Here is a 27,315-nt window from a genome sequence, read left to right as displayed (position 1 = left end):
ACGTTAGTGCAAGTAAATATATGATTTATATAATATAAAATATATTATGAATACACAAAATAACTTGTTAAAAAACGTGAGTGTTACTACAGTCTACGGAAATATATTATTTAATAAATAATATATATTATTCAACATGTAATTGCCAAGAACATGAGTATATAGTTTATTAAATGAATAAATAAATAGGAGAGAGAAAGAGAGTGGATTGAAAGGTGGAATCAAACTTGATTCCTTAGGAGTTATTAGAGATAGGGAAATGGTTAATTCCTATACTAGGTTAAACTTATGTAAATAAATATCAATAAAGGGAATCAAGTATATTTCCATTTCATACTATATTATTGCCATATCAAACACACTATTGTATAAAATTGTAATATTAAGTTAGTAGTTTTATTTTTTAGGCATATCATAATAAATTATAAAATTAGGCTTTTATTTTGCAAATGGGATGGAGTGGAATGTGAATTACTTCCTTCATCTTTGAGAAAATTTTATTATGTATTACAGGGGAAATCGGGATCAGTACTGGTCCCTCCACTCAGACGATGTCATATCAACAATTGGATTAATGTGTCATCTAAGTGGATAAGATCAGTATTGGTCCTTGTCATTGCGGAATTTTTTTCCATCTTAATTCTCATTTATGAAATCAAAGAAAAATTGTTTCCATTCTTGTTCTCGTGGAGATCTTTATTATTTAAATTCTAATACTTTTAAAATTTTGAATTAATATTTAATATAATCACTTAATAAAAGATAAATAGTATTCATATTGACAACCAAATGAATTTAGTTAGTTACCGTTAGATTTAAATACAAAAATAAAATCTGACAACGACTAACTATATTCACTTGATTAAATACACTTGATCAATCAAGGTTCATGTAAACACTAAGGTAAATAACAATTATCCAACTACAAAAATAAACATATGGACTGCAAATTACCCACAGGCTAAGAGCTTCACCACTCAACCAACAGGCTAAGAGCTTCACCACTCAAATTATCCATATATCAATATCAAACATTCGGTGACAGTTATTTTTATGACAATATTGGCTTAAATCATTTTTATAGATTTTTTTTCAAATTTATCCAATTTCTCGGTTCATCGGACACCTCGAATCATTTCCCAACTAAAACACGTACAATTTTTATAGAATTATTTCTCAACTAAAGCTTTCTACGTACAATTTTTACAGAACTATTAATTGCATAAAAATATTATTTATAATGTAATTATACAAATAGCTTTATTTTTTAGTTAAGGAATTTCGTTGAGATATAGTGAGGTCGTATTTATCTCCATTCCATCCTTGTCTGTAGGGAAATATTTTCTCCGTCTCCACCCTTTAAAGTAAAAAAAGAAAAGAAGCTTGTCCGTCAATCAGACCCTAAAGACAATATACAGTTATGGTCACATAATTTCACCACCGACAGAGCCAGGCCAAAATCCTTGTGATGCTTAACCCAAGTGACAATGACAGGCCGAGAGATCCACCGACCCTTCCCTTCACCCCCGCAGCTATGATTCGTAGAACAGCTCTAGTGTGAAGATATGCAATATTTCAACTCAACAATAGGCTAAACTTGTAAATAGAAACCGAACTTTAAATATACAGCAATATATGAAAACAAAAGAAAAAAAAAATGAGATTAACACCAAGCTATGGAAGGAACTATATTGAAATAAATAGAGAGCTACTATGTCAATCAAATTTCGGTTGAAAGAAACAAAAATCATAAATACATTTGACTGCTAAAGACCAGGGCATGTAGTTTTTTTAAAACAGTTTCTAAAGATGAAAAATCAATATCAAAACCATAGCTTTGTCCTCCATACTGTACATAAAGGTAGCCTTTAGGAGTAAGTGGCGGAGGCAAAATCTGAGAGAGCATTGGGAAACTTGAAGTAGGAGGTGAAGGCAGTTCTTTCTTCTTCAAAGTGTAATATACATCAGCAAGAAGCACCCAAATTAGATCAGGGTCCATAGATGCAAGTCCTTGTAATGCATTAATACATGCATCTTGAAGACCAGTAACACCACTACAAGCTATTCCCACAACTAGACCGCTAATTTTCTTAAGGACTGCTTCCAGAGATGAAGCACTCCTTTTGTTTCTGGATAAATCGGCTATCATGTTCAGCACTGCAACCTGAACTTTCAGGTTTGATACTTCAGCCATGGATTCCTCTGAAGAAGTGCTTCTGTAAGGAAGTTGTAATGGCATCCTTTCGTCTTTTGAGAAACGTTTTTTCTGAAATGGAGAGGTCGAAAGAAGTTTCCAGAAGTGTGGCCCATCGGTTTGAAAACGGCGAGAAAAGAAATCTCCTCCACAGATTTGCACTACGTTGCTTATGACATTAACACATCTTCTCACAGCCTGTCAAATGATCAAAATTGTGATTGAAGAGGATGCAAGGCAAGTATTACTGTATTATACATATCAACAAGTATGAGCAGAAAGCCAATATCAATAATGATATTTAACATCATAAGGATGTTGTCAAATATTGATTATAATATAGAGCTTCCACTTTTCATATTTGGCAAATCAGAAATCTCTAAAAGCAATTGAACCAAAATTGAAGCTTATTTTAAAGGCAAAAGGCATGATTTTTCTTTTGAAAAGGCAAAAGGCATGATTAAGCCCCTGAACTTTCACAATTTTAAGAATTAAGGCCTTGATCATTATGTTTCCATATAAAACCCCTGAACTTTACGACTTTAAGGATTAAGCTGCTGGTCATTAATTTTCACATATGTAGAGTCTCTCATCAACATCTTAGCTAACAGATCATTAATGAGGGCTCAGTGTGTGAAAATTAAAGAGAGGCTTACTCCTTAAAATCGTAAAGTTCAGGGGCTTAAAGTGAAAAAATAAATAATCAAAGGCTTTATCCTTAAAAGCATGAAAGTCCATGGCCTTAGTTGTGTGCTTTGCCTATTTCAAATTAAGTAAAAAATGTGATTGATGCAGTAGCAAAAAAGGAAAAAGCGTGATGTATACCACTGGGTTTTTATTTCTAACACAAACGACCAGGAAGGGCCATATTTTATTCATTGCTGGAAGCAACCTGTTTTCGTCTGCTCCATCTTCAGCAACACCCATCATGTCTTGAAGCTGGTACAATGAATGTGAATGAGTCACCTCTTCAATTTTCTCTCTAGTTTCCTTCTCATGCCTATAAGCTTCTTCCACTTTGTCCAGTGCTCTAATACCATCCTAATAAAGCCATTCATTTGTCATAGAAAGGCAAAAGAACTCAAATTAACCTTTTCTAGAGAGCAAACAGTACAGGAAAATATTTTAAATACCCGATGCAATTCCAAATGTTGGAGGAAGAGAGTGAGAATCATCACTACAGCTAGTGGTGAACCTCCATCCTTCCTTCAACTGAATTTACTTTTTGCAATAGCGTCAAGATGACAGCACATACAAGATTGTCACAGATTGGAAAAATCTTTTTCGCCTCTTGCATCCAGAAAATGTAAGAGGTGATAACAATTTAAGTTTCACATCCATCCATGAAAAGTTCAAATACACAATGGCTTGAAGAATTATCAGAGTATCAATGCAGCAATACCTCAACTATATCCAAAGCTATCAAGCATGTTTCTTGCTTGGTTGATGCTAATAGTGGAATTGCAGCTGTTAAACATGAACCGGCAATAGATCCAACAGTTCTTCTGTATCTTCTGGAATCATTCAACTTGAAAATGATGCTCTCCCATTGCTCTACATTTAGTATATCATCATAAGAAAAATACAAGAAAATAATACATCCTCCATAAAACGTAAAGGGAGATACCAAAGGCTTAAATTTTGGAGAGTCAGGGAAAATCATACCATTAGCAAAATTTCTAAGGTGAGCGTTCAAACTAAGATAACATAGGTGCTTCTTCGTTGCCATACACAATTATACATGATTGAAGGATGCAGATGGATGATAAATCCTACTAAAAGACCAGAATAAGGTAAATTCCATCTAGGGAAAATGTCTAAGAATTAGCCAAATTAGAGTGAGTGAGACATAAATCTCAAAGATCCAAATTCAAACATTTGCTAGACTGGGCACCTCTACAATATCTATGGACACTTAATCTGGGCCTATGTAAATGCGTTATGCAAGGAGAGACCCCTAACCAGGGATTTCACAAAAAGGTAATTGTTTCGCCAGAGTAAGGAAGATTTTTTCTTCACTAACATGGCAAAAATGTCGTCATGGTAACTAATAAAATATACGCTTTCTTTCTGGTACACCAAAAATATGCTATTTAAGCATAAAGGAATAATTCCCATTTTTCCTTCTGAAGTGTCGCTACATTCTGCATACACCAAATAAGAAGGATACAATGCCTATATATATTTCCAGATGTCAAGAAAATGCTAAACAACCAATGCACAGAAAAACCTGAGAATCAGATCTCAAAATTTCAATCCTGACCATAATATACTGAGATGCAACAAAGAAGGAAGGCAGGTAATCACCTAATTCTAATGGAGATGTATCAATGTGATTGTCATAATTTGATGGTGATCCTTCATGGGATTCCAATCTAACTTCCGTTTCCACTTTGGACTTGACAGTCTTAAGATATGATTCTGCACTGCTGGGCAATGAAGAAGCCTCTCGTTTTGATGCATTGGCAATTTCGCCTACAGCCTGAAAACAACAGAATTATAAAATACAAGCTTTAATGGTCGACCAGAGACAATGCAACTGAAGTGGGTTGCAAATGGCAAAAACTGCATTTCACCACGTCCTAGCAGATACCTACTACCAGTCAAAGACAAGGACTGCAAAATTGCACAATCCTTCAATCAGGTAATTTAAGTTCCTTGTAAGTAAACTCAGAACTAGAATTATGCAATTCTGCAGTCCTTTCTAATTGACTTGGAACACTTAGTAAATGAGATTCTTCTGTTTACATCAACTCCCTCTTTTAAGGCCTCAAGACAAACCGCAATTTACAATACTATAAATAACGGATTAGTTTCAACCAGCTGTAGTCACAATGAATAAAAAAATAAGTCGCCTACCATGATGCAGCAATTTGATACACTAAGATATCTAGTAAGCAAAGTAGAACTTTTGACATGTCAGTTATTATCACTCTGACAATAGTGGTCCCTTCCAATTCCACATGATGCTGAATGAGCACTTCATGAGTAATCCATCATGTGGAACTCCATTCAAGGCATAATGATAAAAGGCAAATCGAAAGGATAAGATGGTTTAGACCTTTAGCATATATTTAACAGGTGAGGAAGCTCTGAAACTTTTAACACATGAAATCAGGGGCTTGATACAGATTTACTAGCACTTATTTGATCTTTCTCCATTTATTCATCAAAGGATGAACTGAATTAAGTATAGCCATTAGCTCTAAAACATAGACATTTGTATCATCGTTCGTATGTAATGAAAAATGGGGTGATTGCAATCATAACAGCATTTCAACTAAGGTAATGAATTTTTTTATGAACTAACAGGTATCCACGAACTTCACTAAAATTTAAATATAATAAATTTCTGAATCTAAATCTTCAATAAATCAGGTTTCTAAAATGCTTTTTTCAGAAAAGTTGCTGACCAAACAGACTATTGTAATTCTTTGTAAACCAAACAGAACAAAATTTAAAAACAACAAAATTTACAAAATTTAAATTCTTTGTAATTTAAGTAAAATGGCCATTATCCACAATTTCCACAAAGTTCATTTGCACAATAATTTACAGGGTGTAAGGTAATGGAAGTCCGAAATCAAGTATTAGCTACTACATAGCTGCCATTATTCAAATTAATACTGAACAAGTTTTCAGCTCAGCAATTAAGACTATAGGACATTCAGATCAGCTGATTGGTAGCATTAGATGTGCCATTCCAGTGACCATGAAAGGGTACCAAAGCTTTAGACATCATTCGTCATTGTTTAAAAAATGAAGCAACATGTTTGTAGCTAGTAACTTCCAATGCAAAGCAACCAAATATAAAAAATGCAAAAGTGGATAAGAGTGATATAATGACCTTTAAAAAGGGAATAGTTAACTCTGGATGCTGATGCCTGCTAAGGATCTCCAATTCTTGAGAAACAGAGCGCATCTGTATAATTTTGCATCAGTCATAATGAACATTACAACTCAATTATATAAATTAAAACTAGAAACAGATCACAGTATTAAAGATCAAAATATTGGAGAACTAATAAGGAGCAAACCAGCTCTTAACTTAGCCATACCGGTTCCTCCAATAGAGGCAATATTTTTTGAGCCACCCCAATATAGGAAAGCATGGAAGCAAGAACACTAGGCACATGAGGATTAAGATCCAAATGACGTAATTGTCGGCATATTGAATCAATAACATAGTCTGCATTTGCCAAGACCAGTTGTCCAACCTACAGAATATAAATATTGAAAGGGTCATGCATTATAAAATCTAATAGCAGATAAGGTTTTGCAATACAAGCTCACCGTAGAATGACCAGATGTAGTAGCAAGAACATGTAAAACAGCATCCGACGCACTTCTAACATGGAAATTTGAGCATATAAGATTCTCAAGCAATAAATAGAGAGATGAGTGAAGAAATCCACTAGAAGCAAAATTCTCCCCCAGGCACAGAGAAAAAGTGCCTATTCCATCAATAATAACCTGCCGGAGAAAATGAAAGGTAGAATCATGGCTTCATAATGTAACATGCAAAATAACAATGGAGATAAATTCATGTACACTTGGAAAGGCAACATACCTGGTGTAGCATAGCTGTATCATGAAAGAAGTGTAAAGTGATTTCTTCAGCCTCACTGTCAGCGCAAGAAGGTCTATAATCTATTGGAAGATCCCAGACTTCAGAAGATAGATATTCATGTAAGACCCTACCAATAGAATCAATGAGGTGACTCGTAGAAGCGTTTCCCTGTGAAACCTTCCAAATAGATTGAGTAGACTTAGGGCATTCATTTGTGCAGGGCTGACCACTAGCAACTCTAGCATCAAATACTTGAAGCCCTTCCTTCTGAGTCGTCGACTTCTGAAACATTTCTGTAAGACTTTTCACGGATTGATTTGATACACCAAATATCAACTCATTCAAAACACATGCAGCAGTACTGGCATGCCGCAGTAATTGTCCTGAGCCAGTTCTGTTATACCAAGCCTGCCAGCTCTCTTTACTGTATTCCTTGGATCGGACCTCAGATATCAGTTTGCGAAGGTAATCAAGTGGGATGTCTATGATGGCTGACATATGCCCTTCATTTTTTAAGTCTAGCAACAAGCAACAAAAAATATATTTGGTTTGAGTATAAGCAGATAAGGTAGAAGATCAAAGAAAGAAAATTGAATTTCCATGAGTTGAAATGACCTGCCATTAAAGATAAACCTACAAGTCTAAGAATTCCTGCAAGAGCCTGATACAACTTCTGGCTGCCAACATACATAAACCAAGGGGGCATGCGGGGCAGTTTATGACTATTTTCCACAATTTCCAATGGATAATGAGTTTTTTTCACTTGGATCTCACTGAACTTTGATATATCAGAGGGAACAACATCCATGATGGTCTGGTAAGTAGAGGCTACTTGAGAACCAGCCTTCAACTCAGCAATGGAAGGAAGATATCCAACAGAAGATGGCCTTGCTAAAGTAAGCTTGTCAAGAGCACCAGCATACACTGAATTCTGACTGAGACAGACAGCAAATACATCCAAGAACCTTGCAGCTGATGCCTATGCGTATACAACAACATATCCAGTTTCAGAAACTTTCCTCACATGTAACAAGAGTAAAAACAATACCAGAATCCTAACTGTCCTTGAGCTATAAAGAAATTCAATTGGACAAAAGCACCCTACACACTTGTTTCTATGAAGTAGTCCTAATTGTCTACTCAATCCAGATGGATAATGTAGCAAGTTTCTTTCTCCACACGCTAAACAAAGTCAAGCTATTCCCGTACATACTTGTTTCACATTTCGATAGCATGACATAATATTAATAAGGTATCAGATTTTATCAATAAGTACACTTGTTCTGCAACATTATATTAAAAACTGAAGGTGTTTCCACAGATGAGATGTCTAACACAAGTTCACAACATCTTCAGAACTCATTTCTTCTAATTATATAGTCCTGCAAGTAGTTTAATTGAGGCCCTCTACAGATCTTGATTCACTAGATGTTAAAGAGCACAAATTTATCATGCAAGAGAGCACTCTATTCAGGCATTTAGTAAATCTACTATCCTCACAGGTCAACATTTTTACTCCAGGAATAAAAAGATGCAGTTATGAGGATAAAGAAAATCAAGAAATTATGTCTAGACACCAACAAAAATCAAGTAAAGGACACAGCACATACCGGAGACAGAAGTTGATCCAACACAAACTGAGGACCAGAATAATAGATGACCACTAGTAACTGCTGTGCATGTGAGAGTGCAAGTGATTCCTCATTGCAGAGCATCACTTTTGGAAGCTTCTCGATAAGCCTTCACAAATTTAAATATAAAAATAAGTCATAATGAGAAGTGTATCACCAAATAACAAGATCGTCATGATCAACATTTTATCCAATTCACATCAAGCACACACCTAGTAAATATCTCAGCAATATCATGTTGTACACGATGTTTGCCACTTGAAGAGAATAAAAATTCAAGGAAATGCTGAGCACGTGAAGACACCTCTTCAGAATCATCAACAACCAAGAGAAACAGACACTCCTGCAATAATTACCAAAAAGGTAAAAATGAACACAAACTCCAGAGAAGGTAAACAGTTACAATTATGCATCAACATTGAATAATTTCAGAGGAGGTCCATAAGACTAATGCCTCACAATCACATTGGAAATCTAAGTAATGAGCAAAATTGTGTTAAAAAGTGTTAAAGCAATAATTTTACAACAAACTCCTACGGCTATAGGACTTGTTCCATGAAACCATTATAAATGAGGACATGTGTCCCCAAGAATGAATCATTTGCCTAATATTATATTTAATTTCTCAATTTCTGTCTCTATGATGGGGCAAAATTATTTAAGTTCTACTCACATTGGCACATTGTATAAACATAACTTCTGAGGAATTCCATATGTCATTCTAAAATATTTCAGGAATGGGGGTCATAACTTCTCTTCCCCTACCTCGTCCTATCCTCAAAACTGAAGACCTCCCTAACCCCAACTACGATGTGAAAGTGATGTAGATTAAAATCGACTGGAGGTTTTAATCGTAAACCAACAAAGATTACAAACTTCTCAAGCTTAACTTGAAGGTTGAATAAACCCAAAAGGAATGAATCCTTGCTCCAATGGAGGCTTCAAAATATAATATTCATAAAAGTTAACCAACATTACAAAAGATGGAGAATATATACTCCCCTTAATTAAAAGATAAAGACTAAAAGACCACCCCTAGGGTTACCAACAACTAAGGAGCCCTATGGGTAAAATAAGAAATACATAAGGATAGATATTAGGGTAAATAAGTTCAATGGCAACATGGTAAATAGTTCAATGGCAAAACAGTAAATAAGAGGTGGCAGATATTGTCCTTAACAATAAGAACTTGGGGAGGAAGTATTCCCCAACCCAGGTACGCCCCGCGTGGCCTCCCTCACGCCCCGCGTGGATGTGTCCCTGGACTTGGTGGTTCTTGTTGGGCACTCTTACGCCCCGCGTCTTGAGACATACGCCCCGCGTACTTGACCTCCTGATCTGAACTCTCATCGGAGGCTGGTTCCACGCCCCGCGCCTCGCCATACACGCCCCGCGTGTATGACCTCGTGGGTTGTTCCCCCGACTTCGAGTCCTTCACGCCTCGCGTCCCAATGGACACGCCCCGCGTGCTCTGTTCTTCGCCCTTTTCTTCCTCCCTCTCGGTTAGCTTTCTACGGGTCCCATCCTTCAACTCCGGTTCAACCTTTAGGGACCGGATGTCCTCATCATACTCTCCTTCTTTAGAGGAGTTGGACCCCAACTCAATGATAGTACAAGGATGACTCACCCCCAAGGTTGATGCTCCGCTCTCCCCACTAGCAATGCTCGTCTCTTGGGTCGGCTCACCCACACCTAACAATCCGACGGGCTGCTCAACGCGGGTATCTCCTAGCGGCGTCGGTTCCCGGCTAGGATACGCAATCAATGCCGCTTTCTTTTCTCCCTTTGTAGGACCCGTCAACGGTATGAGAATATACTTGACCCCATCTTTGAAGATGGTGTACGTGTTGTCCCGTCCGGCATGTGAGGCGTCACGGTCGAATTGCCAAGGCCTCCCAAGAAGCAAGTGATACACATCCATATCAGCCACATCACACATAACCTCATCTTGGTAGGCCCCAATAGAGATAGGAACCTTGCACCGGTGGGTGACATTAAGCTTCTCCCCCTCTTTGATCCAGCCCACTCGGTATGGCTTCGCGTGTGGCTCGGGCACTAAGCCAAATTTGCTCAAAGCGGCTTTGCTAAGGATGTTCTCTTGGCTTCCACCATCAACAATCAATTCACATTTCAACCCGTGGATTAGACCTCTAGTCCTAAACAATTGGTGCCTCGGATCATGCTCTTGTTCAACCGACATCAGTACCCTCTTCACTACATGGACCTTCCGCTCATCCCCGGATGATCCACTATCAATGGGCTCACAATACAACTCATCATTACCTCCATAATCACCATCATCACATCGCTCAACCATATTAGCGCTCCTCCTCCTTGGACACTCATTCGAACGATGGCCCGGTTCGTTGCATCGGAAACACTTAAACGGAGCCGGTTTTGTGTACGGGTTGTTGCCCTTAGGAAGGGCGGCTGTCCTAAAGGGTCGCACATCTCCGCTAGGTGATTTTCCCCCGCTCAAGATCTTGGTTCCACTTGAACTAGCACCATTCTTATCCTTGCCCACCTCTTTGGACTCTTCCCCCTCTTCACAAACTTCCTCAATCCTCGGCCTCCGGTATCCGTCACGTGCCCTAACATTCAGTTGAGACTCGGCCTTCAAAGCTAGGTTCCTTGCATCTTGAATCCGGATTACCATTTGTGTCCCAATTCTGTCTTGAATATTATACCGTAGCCCCTCTAGATACCTTGAAGTCTTTTGGCTTTCGGTTTCCGACAAGTTAGCCCTTGCCGAAAGCCTTAAGAACTCTGAAGTATACTCGTGCACGCTCCTCGGTCCTTGCGAGCAATTCCGGTAGGAGCTGTAGATATACTGCTCGTAGTCGGGTGGTAAAAACCGCTCTCTCATCATCGATTTCATCCTCCTCCAAGACCTAATCGGTTCCCTTCCTCCTCTTCTCCGCTCTTCCTTCACATTATCCCACCATACCGAGGCTCCCCCTTTCAACCTATACGCCACTAACCGAACCCTCCTATCTTCCGGTATCCCCGCATAGTCGAAGAACCTCTCCACCTCAAGCAACCAATCAAGGAACCCCTCAATGTCAAGTTCCCCTCCAAACGAAGGTAGATCAACCTTGAGTTTGAAAGCATCATCCCTATCATAGTGTCCTCCATACTCCACTCTCCCATTCATTCCGTCTCTATATCCGCCCCTATCAATAGCATGACCCCCATACGGATCATTCATTCCATAATTTCCCCTTCCATGACCACCTACATCATCATCATTCAAAATATCCAAATTCCCGGCACGCACATGCACGGGACCAACAACATCATGCATATTCATATCATTCACATGCCTAACATTCCCAATACCGACATCATGCTTAATACCCATGTTTCTGGCAATCCTATTCAAGTCGAAATCATCAAATAGGTCGCCGTCACTATCACTATCGGCATTTCTAATGACCATGGTGTTAGGATGCCTTACCTCATGAACCCGAGGGTCCACTCGTTGTGGTGCTTGGTTTCTCAAAGGAGGTGGCGTCGGGTGTCTATCCGGTGGAGGCCGGATCGCCTCTTCATTTTTCCGGTGAAGGTCTCCGGTGGGTTGAGTGTGGGTGTTCCGAATCTCAAGAACAAGTCTCTCCATAGCAAGTTGCATTTCTCTTCTACCCGCTTCTTGCTTCTCTTCAAACTCCATCATCTTGTCATTCATTGCCTTCATATTTGCTTCTAAGGCTTCAAACCTTTGATCATTGGCTCCAATGGCTTCGGTGGTGATACGTGGTTGAACCATCTCCGAGAAGAAGTCTCCGGTCAAGGAAAACGACTCGGCTCTGATACCAAATGATGTAGATTAAAATCGACTGGAGGTTTTAATCGTAAACCAACAAAGATTACAAACTTCTCAAGCTTAACTTGAAGGTTGAATAAACCCAAAAGGAATGAATCCTTGCTCCAATGGAGGCTTCAAAATATAATATTCATAAAAGTTAACCAACATTACAAAAGATGGAGAATATATACTCCCCTTAATTAAAAGATAAAGACTAAAAGACCACCCCTAGGGTTACCAACAACTAAGGAGCCCTATGGGTAAAATAAGAAATACATAAGGATAGATATTAGGGTAAATAAGTTCAATGGCAACATGGTAAATAGTTCAATGGCAAAACAGTAAATAAGAGGTGGCAGATATTGTCCTTAACAATAAGAACTTGGGGAGGAAGTATTCCCCAACCCAGGTACGCCCCGCGTGGCCTCCCTCACGCCCCGCGTGGATGTGTCCCTGGACTTGGTGGTTCTTGTTGGGCACTCTTACGCCCCGCGTCTTGAGACATACGCCCCGCGTACTTGACCTCCTGATCTGAACTCCCATCGGAGGCTGGTTCCACGCCCCGCGCCTCGCCATACACGCCCCGCGTGTATGACCTCGTGGGTTGTTCCCCCGACTTCGAGTCCTTCACGCCTCGCGTCCCAATGGACACGCCCCGCGTGCTCTGTTCTTCGCCCTTTTCTTCCTCCCTCTCGGTTAGCTTTCTACGGGTCCCATCCTTCAACTCCGGTTCAACCTTTAGGGACCGGATGTCCTCATCAGAAAGAAAGAAATTTGTTTTTCCATATAGGTGGCATTGATGGAGGACCATCTCATCTAGTTCAATATCATTTCATATCAGAGGTCCCAAGATCTCACAATTGTAAGCAATGAACAATGTGCTACTGGAAACAAAGTTAATTTCTTATTTCCTCCCCACAAATAATTCTGTACAATTTTGCAAGAATTGCATACAAAAGAAAGCATGGATTATGCAGTGCTCCAAGTTCTAACTTTATCTCTCCCCTGTATTATGGTTTTTCCCTTGCTTAGCTTCTGAAAATTGTGTTCAATACTAAATTCTGGCAATTTTTTCTCTCACCTTTCTTCTCTTCTATTTAAAAAAATAGGATCTACCAGATCTTAAACCTTAACATTGTGATAATGCTTTGCAAAAGTCAAAGCCCCTAGCAGATGAATAAGCAAATGGATGTATTTGAAATTGGGGTATTACATGTTTCACCATGATGGCTTAAACTAACAACAAAAATCTAGGTAATCCCAATCAAATAAGTGACTGATATTAGCCAAGACAACCTTAACTGTATTCTAAAAAGCCGATTGATACATTATCATCCTGTTCTCATGTATGAACAACTGTTCTTGTACATCCAGGATTCTGCCCCCTCATAGAATCTAAAATAGCAATAGAACTGACATTAGGAATACATCACAATGGAAGAGGTTAGCCAGTTGAAGAAACCTAAGCACAAATCTGAAGGGGAAGTGGAGAATGGACTTCTTTCATGAAGCAGGTTTCAGTACTAACAGGGCCATAAAAGACTTTAACAATTGGACGAGGAAATACACAAATAAATAATTCATGCTTCCATGCACAAAAATAAGTTAATATTGCTCCTTTTGTATATTTGCCAACCACAACAGGGCAAAAGAAAATAAATTGGTTTGCATCCTAAAGATGCTCCTCTCTTGGAGCTACCAGGAACAGGTATGTTATCTCAACTTACCAAAAGCATCAATCTGCTTTGCTTTAGATTGTAACTGCACTTTGATAAGAGTCCTTGTATGGCAGCCAGAAGTCCTTGTCTGATCTTTTTAGCTGGATGAACACAAATCTAAGAAGAACGTCAACAATTTAGCAGTTAACGGAAAGAACTAAGAGCAAGGGAGAAATAGAAACTAAGTTTTGGATATCTTTAAGGAACTTTGATACATATACTACAGCCTCAAAGAGTTGAAGAACAAAGAATACATACATGTGGAAAAGTTGAACTCAATAATTTATCCACATGCCCTGCAGTTTTTTCTATCCAGTCTTTCGTACGATCAACATGCAGAGATCCAATATCCTTGACACATTTGCTCTTGCTGTTTATTTCAAAACCAGATGCAGGGGTAACCAAATTTACTGCTTCATTATTTGGTTCTTCAGCCAAGATTTCACTCCGATCTGGAGTATTACTCTGCAAATGTCGTAGCTCTTCCAGAAGAGAATGAATAGATTCATTCTTGTTCAAATTAAGCCCACCCGTATCATCTAGGGGCAAACCAAGTCTAGATAAATTAGCATCATTCTCGAGAACTATCATAAGATACTCAGCCAAGCCTCTAATTGCTTGGTTAGTAGCCTCCACACTTCCAGCTGCACCACTTATCATTGACTTTGAGACATGTAAAACTTTGGCAAATTGACTGACAACACCAGGAAGAAAGAAAGCCAAAGCATCTGCAGTTCCAACCTGCATGAAAGGTTTAATTATTAAAATTAGCCAATGCAAGACAAAGCGAGGAGTTGAAATATATTCATGAGTTTAAAAAGGGTTAATACACATATTTGCCCCTGTGTTTTCGCGGAAAAACAGATTTACCCTTAAATCAAATAAACCCACAAAACTATCCCTGAATTTTCCATAAACCTGCAATTATACCCTAATCTGACGGAGCTGCTAAACGGCGATGACATCAAACCTTCTTGTCTCCAAAAAAATTGGATGACGACAATCAAAATTCATTTGGTTTCTTATTGTTTTCTATTGTTATTGCTTTTGGATTAATTAGGAGGTTTAGACGCCATTTTATTAGGTTGATTGAGCTTTTATGAAAATGAATTTTGACCAATCTGTCCTTCTAACTTGCTTTTAATCGAAATTGAATGTGCATATTTTTTTCTGTTTGTGATTGGTTGTTCTTTTCTGAAGTTTTTCTGGAGATAAGAAGGTTTGATGTCATCGTCGTTTAGCAGCTCCGTCAGATTAGGGTATAATTGCAGGTTTATGGAAAATTCAGGGATAGTTTTGTGGGTTTATTTGATTTAAGGGCAAATCTGTTTTTCCGAGAAAACACAAGGGCAAATATGTGTATTAACCCGTTTAAAAAACTAATTGCTTTCATATATTTCTTCAATTTTAACAATTGAGAAACTGACAGTATAAGTTTCACACAGCAATAACGTTGTGATTGACAAGAATTCAATTTACATTAGAACATATGCTATCATAATCTTGACGATTGAGGAAAAACGTATCTATATGAGAATATACTCTATCAAGATTTAAAGGAATATTGTAAAATAGTTATCATTGCATCTTAAAGTAAAGTGACTCTCCAGAACTACATCAAAGCCACATCATATCAACAATATCTGTCATCTTGGCTTAATTAAATTTATCAAATCTAAAATAATATTTCAATTTCAAGATATTCAGGGTTTCCCATGCCAGTCAATTGAAAGAAAAGTCAAGTGGCATACTCAGATAAAAACATGAACTAAAAGTGATAAAGTTCTACTCCACATGTTCAAACTCTCTACTGGTGTTAGATAATTACCTTAGATACAAGCATACGCAATGTAATAAAGGCTTCAACCCGGAGTTTGGAATTGCCTCGATGCCCTCGTTCTGCCTCAGTATCTGCAGCCTTCATAAAACCAAAGAAGAAAAAGAACATTGGGTCCATAGAGTAATATGATGAAAGATTTAGCGAGAAAATAATACTTAATGAAGTGTTTGAAAAGACAAGCCCTCAGACGACCCCACCCCCTTCTCTCTCTCCCTCTCCAAAGAAAAAAGAGAAGCTGTACCTTGAGAAGAAGAGATAGCCAGTGTCCAACAGCAGCTGCAGCAGTTTGTGACTGGAGAAATGCAAGTAGACATTCTCCTCGTTCTGAATCACAGTTCAATGGCTCAAATTGTAAATCTTGAATATCAGCACTTTCAAAGAGTGGAGGCCAACCAAGACTTTGTCGACATGAACAAGCATCATCTGAGCATGGAAGTAAAGTAAGAAGTAGAGCCCTAAAACACTTGATTACTCCTTCTCGAAACTCTTCTGAAGCCTCCAAGGGAGACAGCATAGCCGCATGGGTTAATTTTTTAATCAGTACCACCATCTGAAAAATGGTCACATTTTACAATCCAAGGTAAAAGAAAGTAACTATAGGTAATAATAATTATAGGATACATTAACTAATGAAACAACCATTCAGACAAATGTAATGAGTATACAACCAAATTCAGTAAAGCTAACATGAAATTGCACATAGAAATGTCAATGGAATTGACTGAATAAAGTCAAATTCATGAGCATGCTTGTGCTAGAAATCACCTTAAGGAATATACATATCTACATACATGCTTGCATACACACACACACACTTACACACACTGCAGTACAACTTAGCAATGGCAATTTATTTTAGACCAGTAAAATAGCAGAGTTTTGAACTGATAATGTTGTGCTTAAACTCTATTCATCAACTGATTGGTAACTGATAATTCTAAAACAATGATAAGCTGTTCAGAGATGCGTATTACATAGACATATATATTGCACCATTGAAGGAAAATAATATATCAAATTTTATGACCTGCTCCGCAGATTGCAAATGACACTTCTTCAGAAGCTCCTCCAAACATTTTAAAATGGCTTCCGCAACTTTATCACTCACTTTGTGTGGGCTTATTGAGACATTCTCCTTCGTATTACCATTCTTTGATGAACGACTATCAACAGCTGTATCCAATAGAAGCAGCAATGGGAACAAGGTATAGCTGAAACATTTGTACAGCAGAACATTTGTTAAAAGGACAAATAAAAATTTCACATTGAAAAACAATGATAACGTCAATAAATCCTCGGGGAAAGCAAGTCTGTTCATTTATCCCATTAAAAGATCCAAAAACACACCCATATACAACCACCTCATTCAAATTACAGGTCAGCCAATAGAATAAACAAAACACATTCATACATTAATATTCCAAATATTTTACGCTTTTGATATGAAATTTCACAACATTAGTACTTCAACAATAACTGTTCATCTATTATGCAAAAGCACTACTCCCAATAACTCAGTGATCATCTTCGAACAATATTGACCAATAATAAAAAAAAAAAAAAAAAACCAGATTCTACTTATCTATGCTATAGAGAAATTACAATCTATAAGTCTCGCAGTGACGCCTAATAACTCAATATTTTCAATTCCAGCATCGATGAATACTTATTATCCCTATAAAGCTAAAATTACTGCACAATATCCAGTAAAGACAAAATTACTTAACATATATCACTGAACTCACTCAAAGAAGGGTTGCACATCATCAGAGGGAGAGGTGCGAAGAAATTGGAGCAGTGAAGATAATGTAGAGGAGTCTTTTCTAGGGTTTTGGAGAAGAGCAAGGAGCTCCAAGCAGTAGGCTTTTAACTTAGAGAAAACACTGGCTCTTTGTTGTGAAACTTCTGCTTCATCGTCGTCCTCTCGGTTAATAATATCGAAATCTTCCATTCTGAGGAAGAAAGTTGTTCTCTTCTCCGGCGTGTGCTAAGCGACGAGCAGAGAGGCGCGAAATTGAAGTTTCAGTTCTGGAAACTGGAAGAAGAATAAGAAGGAAGAAATGGAAAATCCATGCTTGTATTGAAACCAACCCTTTGTATTCAGGCTAAAGTAAGCCAAGTTGAGTGAGTAAGCTGTAAGTAATGATAAGTGTAAGCCATGGTAACTCATGGTAAGATTTTGTGGATTTTACTTGCACCTACACATGTTCATGGGTCTGGCCCATATCCGTGTCTCCTGGCCCGGATTTGGACAACAAAATTTATCCTCCGACCGAGGTCTATTAAAGTCCGTTTATATTTTGGACGAGTTTGAGATTTATAAAAATAAAAAGAGTCGGCCAGTACCGTCTATCAATATTAATTAATAAATTTATATATTTATATATTAATATTTATTTTTAAATATAAATTTTATTTTTTATTAGTAAAAATTATTTATATATATTTAGATAGACTTATATGCTGAAATTGGGATTTGATTTTTTAACCCGAATCCTAGCCGGACTAACCTATTTTTAAGCATTGTTGTTACTACTATAAGATTCTTTTGGCTAAGTTGATATCTTAATTAGTTTGGTATTTTTCTACCATTCCAATGTTAGGGTGGAAGATTGGGATGATATCTCCTCCGTTTTAAGAGTTCCCTCTATCCTTGATACGGGTAGATATTTGTGCCTCCTCCCGTCTCTTATAGGAAGATCTAAATGTACTATTTCTAAATTCATCGATGAAAGAAGCGTTTTAGCATGTGGAGTTTCAGGTTCTTATCTAATGCTGGTTAGGACGTACTCTTGAATGGACGTAATGACCAATCTTATGATTTTAACCTTAAACCGTATGATTAAATAGTAATTTTTTAATGACATAAAATAAAGAAAGAAGTCTGTTGTTATCACAACACAAACACAAACACAAAAGCTTGTTTTTTATTCTACTCACATAACAAAACAAGTCTCATAACTCTCTCACTCGTACAACTCAAACTTTTGTAATAAAAACAAAGCAAACCACACGACTTCAAACATAGTATGTATGTATTAAGAGAAGCTCAATGACTCCAACAAGGTAAGGAACTCAGAAGCTGCTGCCAAAAGTTGAAGAAGATAAGAAGATGGCCAACACAAGGAGCTGAAGGGTCTTGTTTATGTTTAGTCCATTGGATGAGCTTACTCCTGTATCTGGAATTCTCTTAGATCCTCCTGCAGTGCAACCACCATAACAGATTGTTAATTAATTAGTAATAATCTTAATCTAAAGCTAATTAATGGAGTATTTGAAAGAATTTACCTGGCAAACCTCCTGGAGAATCAGCTGCCATCGTAGGACCATTAGCATCTGCCCAATACATAATCACACCATCAATTATAATTCTGAAAACTGTTTACATAGTAAAACTAAGCATCTTTTATAAATTAGCTCCATCATCTTTTCGATTTTTGTTCATCATTTCCAACATTTTTGAGTTTAACACACTAAACACTCTGGACGAACGCATAAATAAAGTTCTAACGTATTCTAAATGATACCTCAAAAAGGAGAATTATGTTGAATTGTCTCACACACGTAAGGAGCCATATAAAAAATCTAACTCATAAATGACCCGTTACTTTTATAGCTAGGCAATGTGGGATATTCGATATTTGGAACGTGAAATTTGTATGATTGAACATGTGCAGGTGGCACAATAATGGACGTCCCAACATTGAACTAGAAGATTTTGATATCATCTTAAGCTTGGACTTAAGTCACTCTTAAATGAAAAAATTCTACTATAGTCTTAGTCGTCCAGTCGACCTTACTAATAAAAGAAAATGACAATTGGTCTACCATTATACTTCTCCCCTAACATGACAATGACAAGTGGTATGTATTTTTATTTTTCATTGGTCGGATCTATTTCACTTGGTCTACTATTATACATCTCCCCTAAAAGGGAAGATTGTTTCGCACTTATAAACCTTTCATTACTTTATAGCTATCTCTCTGGAATTGCAACATGTGTCACAAAATCTGATGTGATGATACGTGTCCACGTTCTAAGTTAACACTTCCTTACTAAAAAATTAGCTGTAATGAAATTGTTTTAGTTAGTTTCCTATAATCATTAATACAGGACATATAAAAACTTGCTTGAAAATGTAGATAGAATGAAAAACACACTTCTAATTAATTTAGTGTTAAAACCCAAAAATTGGCCTTACCATTGCACCTGCTAATAGGCGGAGTTTGAACATTGCAAGCACCAGGAAGGGCTAAAGCAAGTGTCTGGTTAATACTAACTCCTATCGATGAACCACCACCATTTAGTACCGTGCACAGGCATTCCGGCTGTGACTGCACAACATTAGCCAACTGCGAGCAGCATGAGGCAGAAGGAGTCGCTGAGCTTCCAGTAACATAGTTTAGGCATGAAGCTAGGCCAATGATCACACTGCTGCAACTCGATTGAGCCATGCCTCTGCCCCATAACATGGCCACAAGGAGAACCACTACACCCATGCTTCCCTTGATTCCCCTTGAGGCCATGTTAATTAATTAGGAACTGCTTTTTTGTTTAAATTAACTCTGTTGCTTCAGTTAATGATGTAGTAATTGGGATTATGTGTGGAGTTAGTGAAAGGAAGGGGCTAATTATATTTATATGGAGAATAATAAAGTCTTGGTGAACTAGAACAGAGAATATGAGATAAGATTTGCAAAATTAGTAACGTGTCAGTTTGGTGATGTTTAATGAGTTATTGATTCATTGAAGAGTGAGTTAATTTCATGCTAATTACAGCATCTTGAAATGATTGTGATGATCAGCAAGTGAAATTAGCGGCCTTACCAGTCACCTAACTTGTAAATTGATGGCATCATCATGGATGTAGGTTATCATTTCTAGAAAGGGAGAATTAGTTTCAATTGTTAAAAATTAAGAAGGGCATACATACACGTATCAAGAACAAATTAGGCTGTGCTAAGTATGGCAAAAACCGATTAGCAGTCGGGCCTTTTGATTGGATTAGTTGATATATTAATTATGACAAAGGTATAACCTTTTCTAATATGGGTATCTGTTTTTAAATTGTTTTAGACTTGGTCTGTAGCCTAACTGCCTCAACCATTAGCACAACTCCAAGGAGGCTTCAATAATCAAACATATTACTAGTTGTTTCTCTCAATCCGAAGTTGGTTTAAGGATGATTATAGAGGACAATGACTGCTCCGCAATAGGATATTTGCCACCATTCCGGCAGTTTGTTTAAACGATCCATCCTAATTTATTGGAAACTAAGAGATAGTAGACCTGTTCATAGGATGAGTTGAGTCGGATCTAATCGAGTTTTATATAAAATTATCTTATCCAAGTCTAGTACATCCTACATTATATTTATTCAGGTTCGTGTCGGGCAGAGCTAAGATAAGAAAACCGATTTTCAAGTCTAATCCAGTCCATCCAACTAATATATATTTAAATTTAAAAAAATAATTAAAATTAAAATTAAATTATAAATATAAATGATAAAAATGAAACAAATTAAAAATTTAGTTAATAATTTAATTAAACTCAACAAAAATAATTTCGTATAATGAAAAAATTAACAAAGTAATAAAAATCAAATAAAAGTAATAAATATATATAAAATATATAATATAAGGAAATACTGAGTTGGGTTCGGGCTTTTGAAATCTAACCCATTCTATATACGGGTTTGAGCAGGTTCAAACCGGATCGAACCAATTTTTAAATATACATATTCAAGACCAATCTATAAGAGACGGGCTTGACAGGCTAATGAGTTCATAAACAAGTCTAGAACGCAGGCATCTGCCTTAGCATGAAAAAGAGACGTGGATGTCTCAACAGAAAAGGAACCATGTGAATACTATGAGGCTGCTGAGCCCGTAATGTAATGTGTGCCCCTTGTGTAGTAGGTTTGATGCATAAGGGAATCTAGTGGAACAATATTTTGAAGTAGTTATTAAGTATTAACTTAAGTTTCGATTAAACTCTTGAAAGTATGATTTATATAAGTTTGTCATGCATTTATTTTTGTCCCACTAATGTTAAAAATTCTTCAATCACACTATATAACAATAATAAATTGAATTTTTGATACGTTATATTTTCGGTGAGGATTGATATGTTTATATTGATAATATGACGTGACGCCTTTTAAGTTTTAATGTAATTTGAGTCTGTGGTTAAATTATATCATATAAGTATAAATTCAGCAAAATTTATAACAATAACTTAAGTAGAATCTCATGATTTAGATTTCAAAGACAAATAAAAGGTATGAAGTGAGGCAAAATAGGATGCAGAAAAAAAAGATCATAAGAGACGTAGCTAAGTCAATATGTGAATTGATGTCAGCCTCAAAGGTAGTTGAACTTCAAAACCAATAAATCTACCTCTTTTTTCCCTCCACTTCTCCACGGAAACTCATTCTCAATCTATATAACTCCACTTTCCTCTCTCCCTTTTCATCAAATCAATCATCTTCCAATTTTCTGAAACTTCTAAAACCCCAAATGGAACAGTTTGTGCCTTTTTCAAGAATGTTTCCATTTCTAGCAGTAGCTTTGATGTTCTTAACATCTCCTGCTCAGAGCCAAATAAATACCCCATGTACACCTTCACTGCTCACAAGCTTCACCCCATGTGTGAATTTCCTAACAAATAGCACTGGAAATGGTACTTCCCCAACTTCAGATTGCTGCAATTCACTCCAAAACCTCACAAGCAATGGCAGAGATTGTCTTTGCCTTGTTGTAACAGGAAGTGTTCCTTTTCAGGTTCCAATTAATAGAACCTTAGCTATCTCTCTTCCTCGTGCTTGTAATATGCCTGGTGTTCCACTTCAGTGCAAAGGTACAATCTTTTCCATCAACTTTATCAATTTTTACTGTAAAGTTTAATAGTCAGAATACTGATTTGAACTTTGTGCTTTTTGAAGCTTCTGTGGCCCCTGTACCTGCTCCAGGTTAGTTAAAAAAAAAACAGAATATTTCTTCTTTTTTTGTTGACTCAAATCTGTTGATGCTTATTAGTCATGTTTAATGATCTGCAGGCCCTGCTTCGCTCGGTCCGACTCCCGCTCCCGGAGTTTCCCCTACTGCTAGTCCTAAAGGTAATTAATTACAGCGTGTAACACATGTCCACTCCACTATATGTTGAAATTTTATTAATAAATGACTGTATCGGTAAATCTGTAGCTCAAATAATATGATAGAATTCCGTTACGAGTTCTGTCAGAATATAGTCTTTATACAGTTTGGTACGTTAGTTCCGTCACAATCTTTAATATGGAATTCGGTCCAATTTTCAGACGGAAAATTCCTTTGTAAATGGTTGTTTTTTTAGTCTTAACTATGTGATATCTTATACCGAAGTCCGAACTAATTCAGATTCAAATCTTAGTTAAATGGTTAAGCTGATCCATTACGTGCCTTAACCACCATGACTTGTTTATGATGATATTTTATGTTATTTTCAGGTTCAGAGCCAAGTGCATCCACTCTTCCACCAGAAAGCAGCACAACTCCGGTGATGACTCCTCCATCCTCACCAACAGTGAATAATGGAACCCCGACATCCAGAGACGGAATCCGCCCTGTTCTAACTCCTCCGTCATCTGCTGCTCCTTCGTACCGCCTTTCGCCTTCTGTTCTGATATTTGCATCAGGATTTGTTCTTCTCAAGTTCTATTAGATTTTATTCATGAATCAATTGTACTACAGTATAGCTATTCTTTTGTTTCTGTGACCATTGTTTTGAGCTTGTTATTCATTAGCCTTTTGAGTGATTATTTATTCAATATTGTTAATTTTCATTTTACTGTACTTAATTATTTTGATTATTTATATTATATTGTTAATCAATTACTCCAAATCATTTCATTGGAAGACCAATTTTCCATTTTCTGCTATACATGTTCATGCATCATTTATGCACTTGACTAGCTTATTAAGTGAAAGTTGTGACTTTTGCCACATGAATCCATGACTTCTCAATTTTTACCATCTGTGACCACTCCTATTTTTGCCAAAATCGATATCTAGTCCTCTTAGTTTTAATTTGCACTTATTTATAGGTGTAATTAGAAAACCAACTCCCAACTAACAGAAAAATAAAACCACTATTTAATACATAATTACACATTTAAACTTACAAAAAATTTTTTTACCGCTTAACATCCTATATTTATATTTAGACCTGTCACATACTTAAACTTGTTTTCAACTGATAGGATTAGTGTTTTGGTGTCTGAAATAAAAATAAAACAACAAAAAAATCAAAATGAGGTTGTTCACCATCGAACCCACTCTCATACCTAAGCTAGAAGAGTATAGGATTTAGAGCACTAAGCAATTGAGAGTAATTGCAATAGATGTATGTATATAGCTTGACTATGACTATGAAGTTGCATTATATTTATAGGGAGCCCTCCGTTGGTACTCGAAACTTATCTTAGATTACTCGGAAGACAGGTATTAGATTTTGACTGGTGGACGTGTTTTAGGTAGTTAGTATTGTAACCGAAGTGAGATTCCTTAATCCTGGACGTGATTGAAGAGTCCTGGTCCGAAGAGAATTCGTAGAATACCTCATTGTTCACGTGTTTTGAGGAATGTTTTATTCCTGTTTAGCTTGATCTGGCGGCCTTCCTTACTCCGAACGTCCTTGTGGGTTTAGAATGAGGACACTTGGATCCTCGTATTTTTTCAAAATCACCATTTTCAGAACTTTTCTTTCTATGCATTCACTCTCTTTCTCCTAACCAAACCACTTAATTGATCTCAAAATCAAAAATTTTAAAAATTAAATTTGGTTAGAATATCATTTCCACGAGCTCTACAATAGAGAGATACATACTATTGCTTAAGAGATTTTATGTTAATAAATAACAAAATTCAGTGACTTTTTATCAGCTAGCACCTTAAATTTATCAGAAATTTGGGTATAATACCCTTATTTGCTGATTTGCCACGCTTCAAATTTGATTTGGAAGTTTGCTAATCAGCAAATAAGAATGATATGAGTAGGTTAAAGCATGCAAAAGAGTCCTACAGTAGGCAGGCAGGAAGCACATGTATCAACAATAGTAACAAACAAAAAAATATGTGTATTCTGCAAACATGGATTTAAGAATAATATTATCCCCTTCTTTCAAGTCCATATATGTCTTAGTTGTTTTTTTAGTCTGTGTTTCAGGTTCCACCATAGAAAAACAAATACAAGGTTGCACTATTGAAGGCATTGATTTAGGCCTGTGTTTGAACCAAAAAAACAGTTCATTTAGCATAGATGGAGGATGCTGCAAGGTGCTAAATAAAGTAGTGCAAAATGGGTATAATTGCTTGTGCTTATTGGTAGCAACATCTTTTCCATTTATAACCACACCAGTTTCATTGCCTTTGTCTAATTGTTTCATAACTATACCTCCTTTGTCACTTTGTAAAGGTATTTCTTCATTTTAACACTTCACCTGCTATCTTAATTTGCTCTTTTCTAGTATTTTTATATGGATTAATACACATATATGTCATTGTATTGGTCAAATAAACAGTCAATATGTTATCGTAATTGTTAATGACAAGTATACTCTTATTTGAACGGTAAACTTATTCAGCATAATTCTGTTAGTCTAGTCATCACATTACTAAAAGTATATTTGTCTCTCGTTAACACTTACAATCACATATTTAGTTGTTTATTTGATAGAGGTGGGGTGCCATATGAGTTGGAGGTGAGGTGACGTGGATGCATTTTTGGTGTAATTTGAAAAATATGAAAACATATTTAACTGTTTATTTGATATAGAGACATATATAACGGATCAAGGAAATATATATATTAACCCTTTTGATATTGTGTTGTCCATTTTCACCATATGCAGTTTTAGCACCAATGCCAATAGTGTTTCCACCGGATACTCCAAAGGAAGACAAGCAACCTCTTCTTCCTCCGCGGCAGGAGAACCTACTTCCCATCAACTCAACAACTGTTCCGGCAACTCAGCCGCCACCTCCTCCAAAGGGGATGCAGATTTCAACATCCTCGAGTACAATGGCATCTCCAACTAATAATGCTTCTTCTCCTCCTCCACCGACTTGTCATTCACAAAAGGAGAAGGAGACATCAAAAGGGAGTGACAATAACATAATAAGTTTTCACCATTTTGTCTTAATTAGCTCTCTATTTCTGCTATGCCTTTAAAGATTACATAAATTTTGCATACTCATAGGCTTAGAGAGTGAATTCATCGGATATTAAATTAGAGTATAATTAATTTTGTTCTATTATTATTAGTGGGGGCTGCATATGGAGTTTGAACTGCAATATTTGTTTCATTTTTCTTCCAGGTGTTATGTTATCATTCCGATTGCGATTCGGGTGAATTGAGTTTCTTCGTATTTTATTTCAACACATTAAATTTGGATTTTTCTTTTACATTAAACCTTTACTTGTAAACAACTAATTCAATTAATATATTTATTGCTCCGTACATTTGGCACAAAACTTCAACCACCCTTTGAACTTTCAAAAGTTCTAAAGGACCTTTACGGAGTTATTACATGCAATTGGACAAGAATATGGAGTTATTAAATGCAATTGGATAAAAATAGAGGGTTTTGAATGCAATTGCATAAGAATACGGATGATTTGAAACTTTTGAAAGTTCAAAGAACAGTTGAAGTTTTGAGCCAAATAGAGAGAGCAACAAATATATTAAACCATTAAATGACATTAGATATTAGTTAGAAATTATATTTTTTATAATTTAAAATAAAAATAGGATAAATTACAAAGCTGACTCAACTGAGAGGTCTCATGTAATCGGAGTCTTTGCATTTGACGGTTCCTACAAAGAAATCAATTGAAGTTCTTTTATCAAGCATCCACCTAGTGAATTGGCCATCGGTGAGGTCGATGATATTGTTATGGACCTAATGAGATGGATCGACAGTGAAGAATACCTTATGTGTAACATACAATATCGTCATTTCGTCATGCCAATTTGTGTTATCAAACGCTTCATATATTTGTTTGTGCATTAAGTTCCGACTTCCTCCAATGTACATGTCTCTCAATCTGTTTTTCTATTTTAAATGACTCATCCTTTATAAAAATTGGCTTCGTATCACCAAATCTCAACTCGGTGATCAGTTTGAACTCCCAATCTCTAAATTTGAGTCAAATCTTTTGATGTTGAACCATATCTCTCTATGCTTTGGATTTGGTGGAGTAATTCTCTAGTTATTACACCATATGGCATATGAGAGCAGATAATGTACACACTTCCATATCCACTAAATGCTCGAAACAATTACATTTGCCTTTTGACAATTTACTCTTGACTTTCTTCATTACCTCAATGTCGACTCTCACCGTGATTGATGTCTTTGTATTCAAACTGAAGGGATACTTAAATTTGATGCTTTTAGTAATATCATGACGATTTACTCATCTCTTTCTCTTATTGGAATTCCTGGTAGAAACCTTCACATTATCAAAAATAATAATTGGAATTTAGCATATATAATAATACAAAACTACTTCGTAGTT

At 36.6% G+C, this 27,315-nt stretch overlaps 3 protein-coding genes across 3 annotated transcripts; 1 reads left to right on the top strand and 2 right to left on the bottom strand.

Annotated features, from left to right (window-relative positions):
• Positions 1 to 1,675: 1,675 nt before the first annotated feature.
• Positions 1,676 to 17,871, bottom strand: LOC136219711 (uncharacterized). Its single transcript, XM_066007204.1, has 17 exons — positions 17,504 to 17,871; positions 16,786 to 16,969; positions 16,000 to 16,308; positions 15,747 to 15,836; positions 14,177 to 14,659; positions 13,928 to 14,035; positions 8,608 to 8,738; positions 8,375 to 8,504; positions 7,380 to 7,743; positions 6,765 to 7,282; positions 6,488 to 6,667; positions 6,253 to 6,411; positions 6,042 to 6,116; positions 4,502 to 4,676; positions 3,597 to 3,748; positions 3,020 to 3,235; positions 1,676 to 2,392 (listed from the first exon to the last, which is right to left on the bottom strand). Exons 1-17 carry the CDS (start codon positions 17,707 to 17,709, stop codon positions 1,748 to 1,750), a joined length of 4,125 nt encoding a protein of 1,374 aa, XP_065863276.1. The 5' UTR covers positions 17,710 to 17,871; the 3' UTR covers positions 1,676 to 1,747.
• A 716-nt stretch (positions 17,872 to 18,587) lies between these two features.
• Positions 18,588 to 20,387, bottom strand: LOC136216595 (non-specific lipid transfer protein GPI-anchored 5-like). The gene is made up of 3 exons (XM_066003151.1): positions 19,961 to 20,387; positions 19,047 to 19,094; positions 18,588 to 18,958 (listed from the first exon to the last, which is right to left on the bottom strand). Exons 1-3 carry the CDS (start codon positions 20,283 to 20,285, stop codon positions 18,834 to 18,836), a joined length of 498 nt encoding a protein of 165 aa, XP_065859223.1. The 5' UTR covers positions 20,286 to 20,387; the 3' UTR covers positions 18,588 to 18,833.
• Positions 20,388 to 22,177: 1,790 nt separating this feature from the next.
• LOC136216594 (non-specific lipid transfer protein GPI-anchored 20-like) lies at positions 22,178 to 23,588 on the top strand. The gene is made up of 4 exons (XM_066003150.1): positions 22,178 to 22,617; positions 22,703 to 22,729; positions 22,817 to 22,876; positions 23,243 to 23,588. The coding sequence occupies exons 1-4, from the start codon at positions 22,278 to 22,280 to the stop codon at positions 23,455 to 23,457; spliced, it is 642 nt and encodes a 213-aa protein (XP_065859222.1). The 5' UTR covers positions 22,178 to 22,277; the 3' UTR covers positions 23,458 to 23,588.
• Positions 23,589 to 27,315: the final 3,727 nt, after the last annotated feature.

Source organism: Euphorbia lathyris, chromosome 2 (assembly GCF_963576675.1).
Source record: "Euphorbia lathyris chromosome 2, ddEupLath1.1, whole genome shotgun sequence".
Classification (NCBI taxonomy): Eukaryota; Viridiplantae; Streptophyta; class Magnoliopsida; order Malpighiales; family Euphorbiaceae; genus Euphorbia; species Euphorbia lathyris.
This window is presented reverse-complemented; position numbering and strand designations above follow the sequence as displayed.

Bases quoted from the DNA above. Each gene is read 5' to 3' on its own strand.
- LOC136219711 (XM_066007204.1), bottom strand. From the start codon at position 17,709: ATGGAAGATTTCGATATTATTAACCGAGAGGACGACGATGAAGCAGAA. The intron at 14,660-15,746 runs GTAATTATCTAA...CCTTTCATGCAG, and splicing joins TGCGTATGCTTGTATCTAAG to GTTGGAACTGCAGATGCTTT. The intron at 3,236-3,596 runs GTATTGCTGCAT...TGGCTTTATTAG, and splicing joins TAGCTTTGGATATAGTTGAG to GATGGTATTAGAGCACTGGA.
- LOC136216595 (XM_066003151.1), bottom strand. From the start codon at position 20,285: ATGGCCTCAAGGGGAATCAAGGGAAGCATGGGTGTAGTGGTTCTCCTT. The intron at 19,095-19,960 runs GTAAGGCCAATT...TGTATTGGGCAG, and splicing joins GCCTATTAGCAGGTGCAATG to ATGCTAATGGTCCTACGATG. The intron at 18,959-19,046 runs GTAAATTCTTTC...GTTGCACTGCAG, and splicing joins TTCTCCAGGAGGTTTGCCAG to GAGGATCTAAGAGAATTCCA.
- LOC136216594 (XM_066003150.1), top strand. From the start codon at position 22,278: ATGGAACAGTTTGTGCCTTTTTCAAGAATGTTTCCATTTCTAGCAGTA. The intron at 22,618-22,702 runs GTACAATCTTTT...TGCTTTTTGAAG, and splicing joins TGTTCCACTTCAGTGCAAAG to CTTCTGTGGCCCCTGTACCT. The intron at 22,730-22,816 runs GTTAGTTAAAAA...AATGATCTGCAG, and splicing joins GGCCCCTGTACCTGCTCCAG to GCCCTGCTTCGCTCGGTCCG.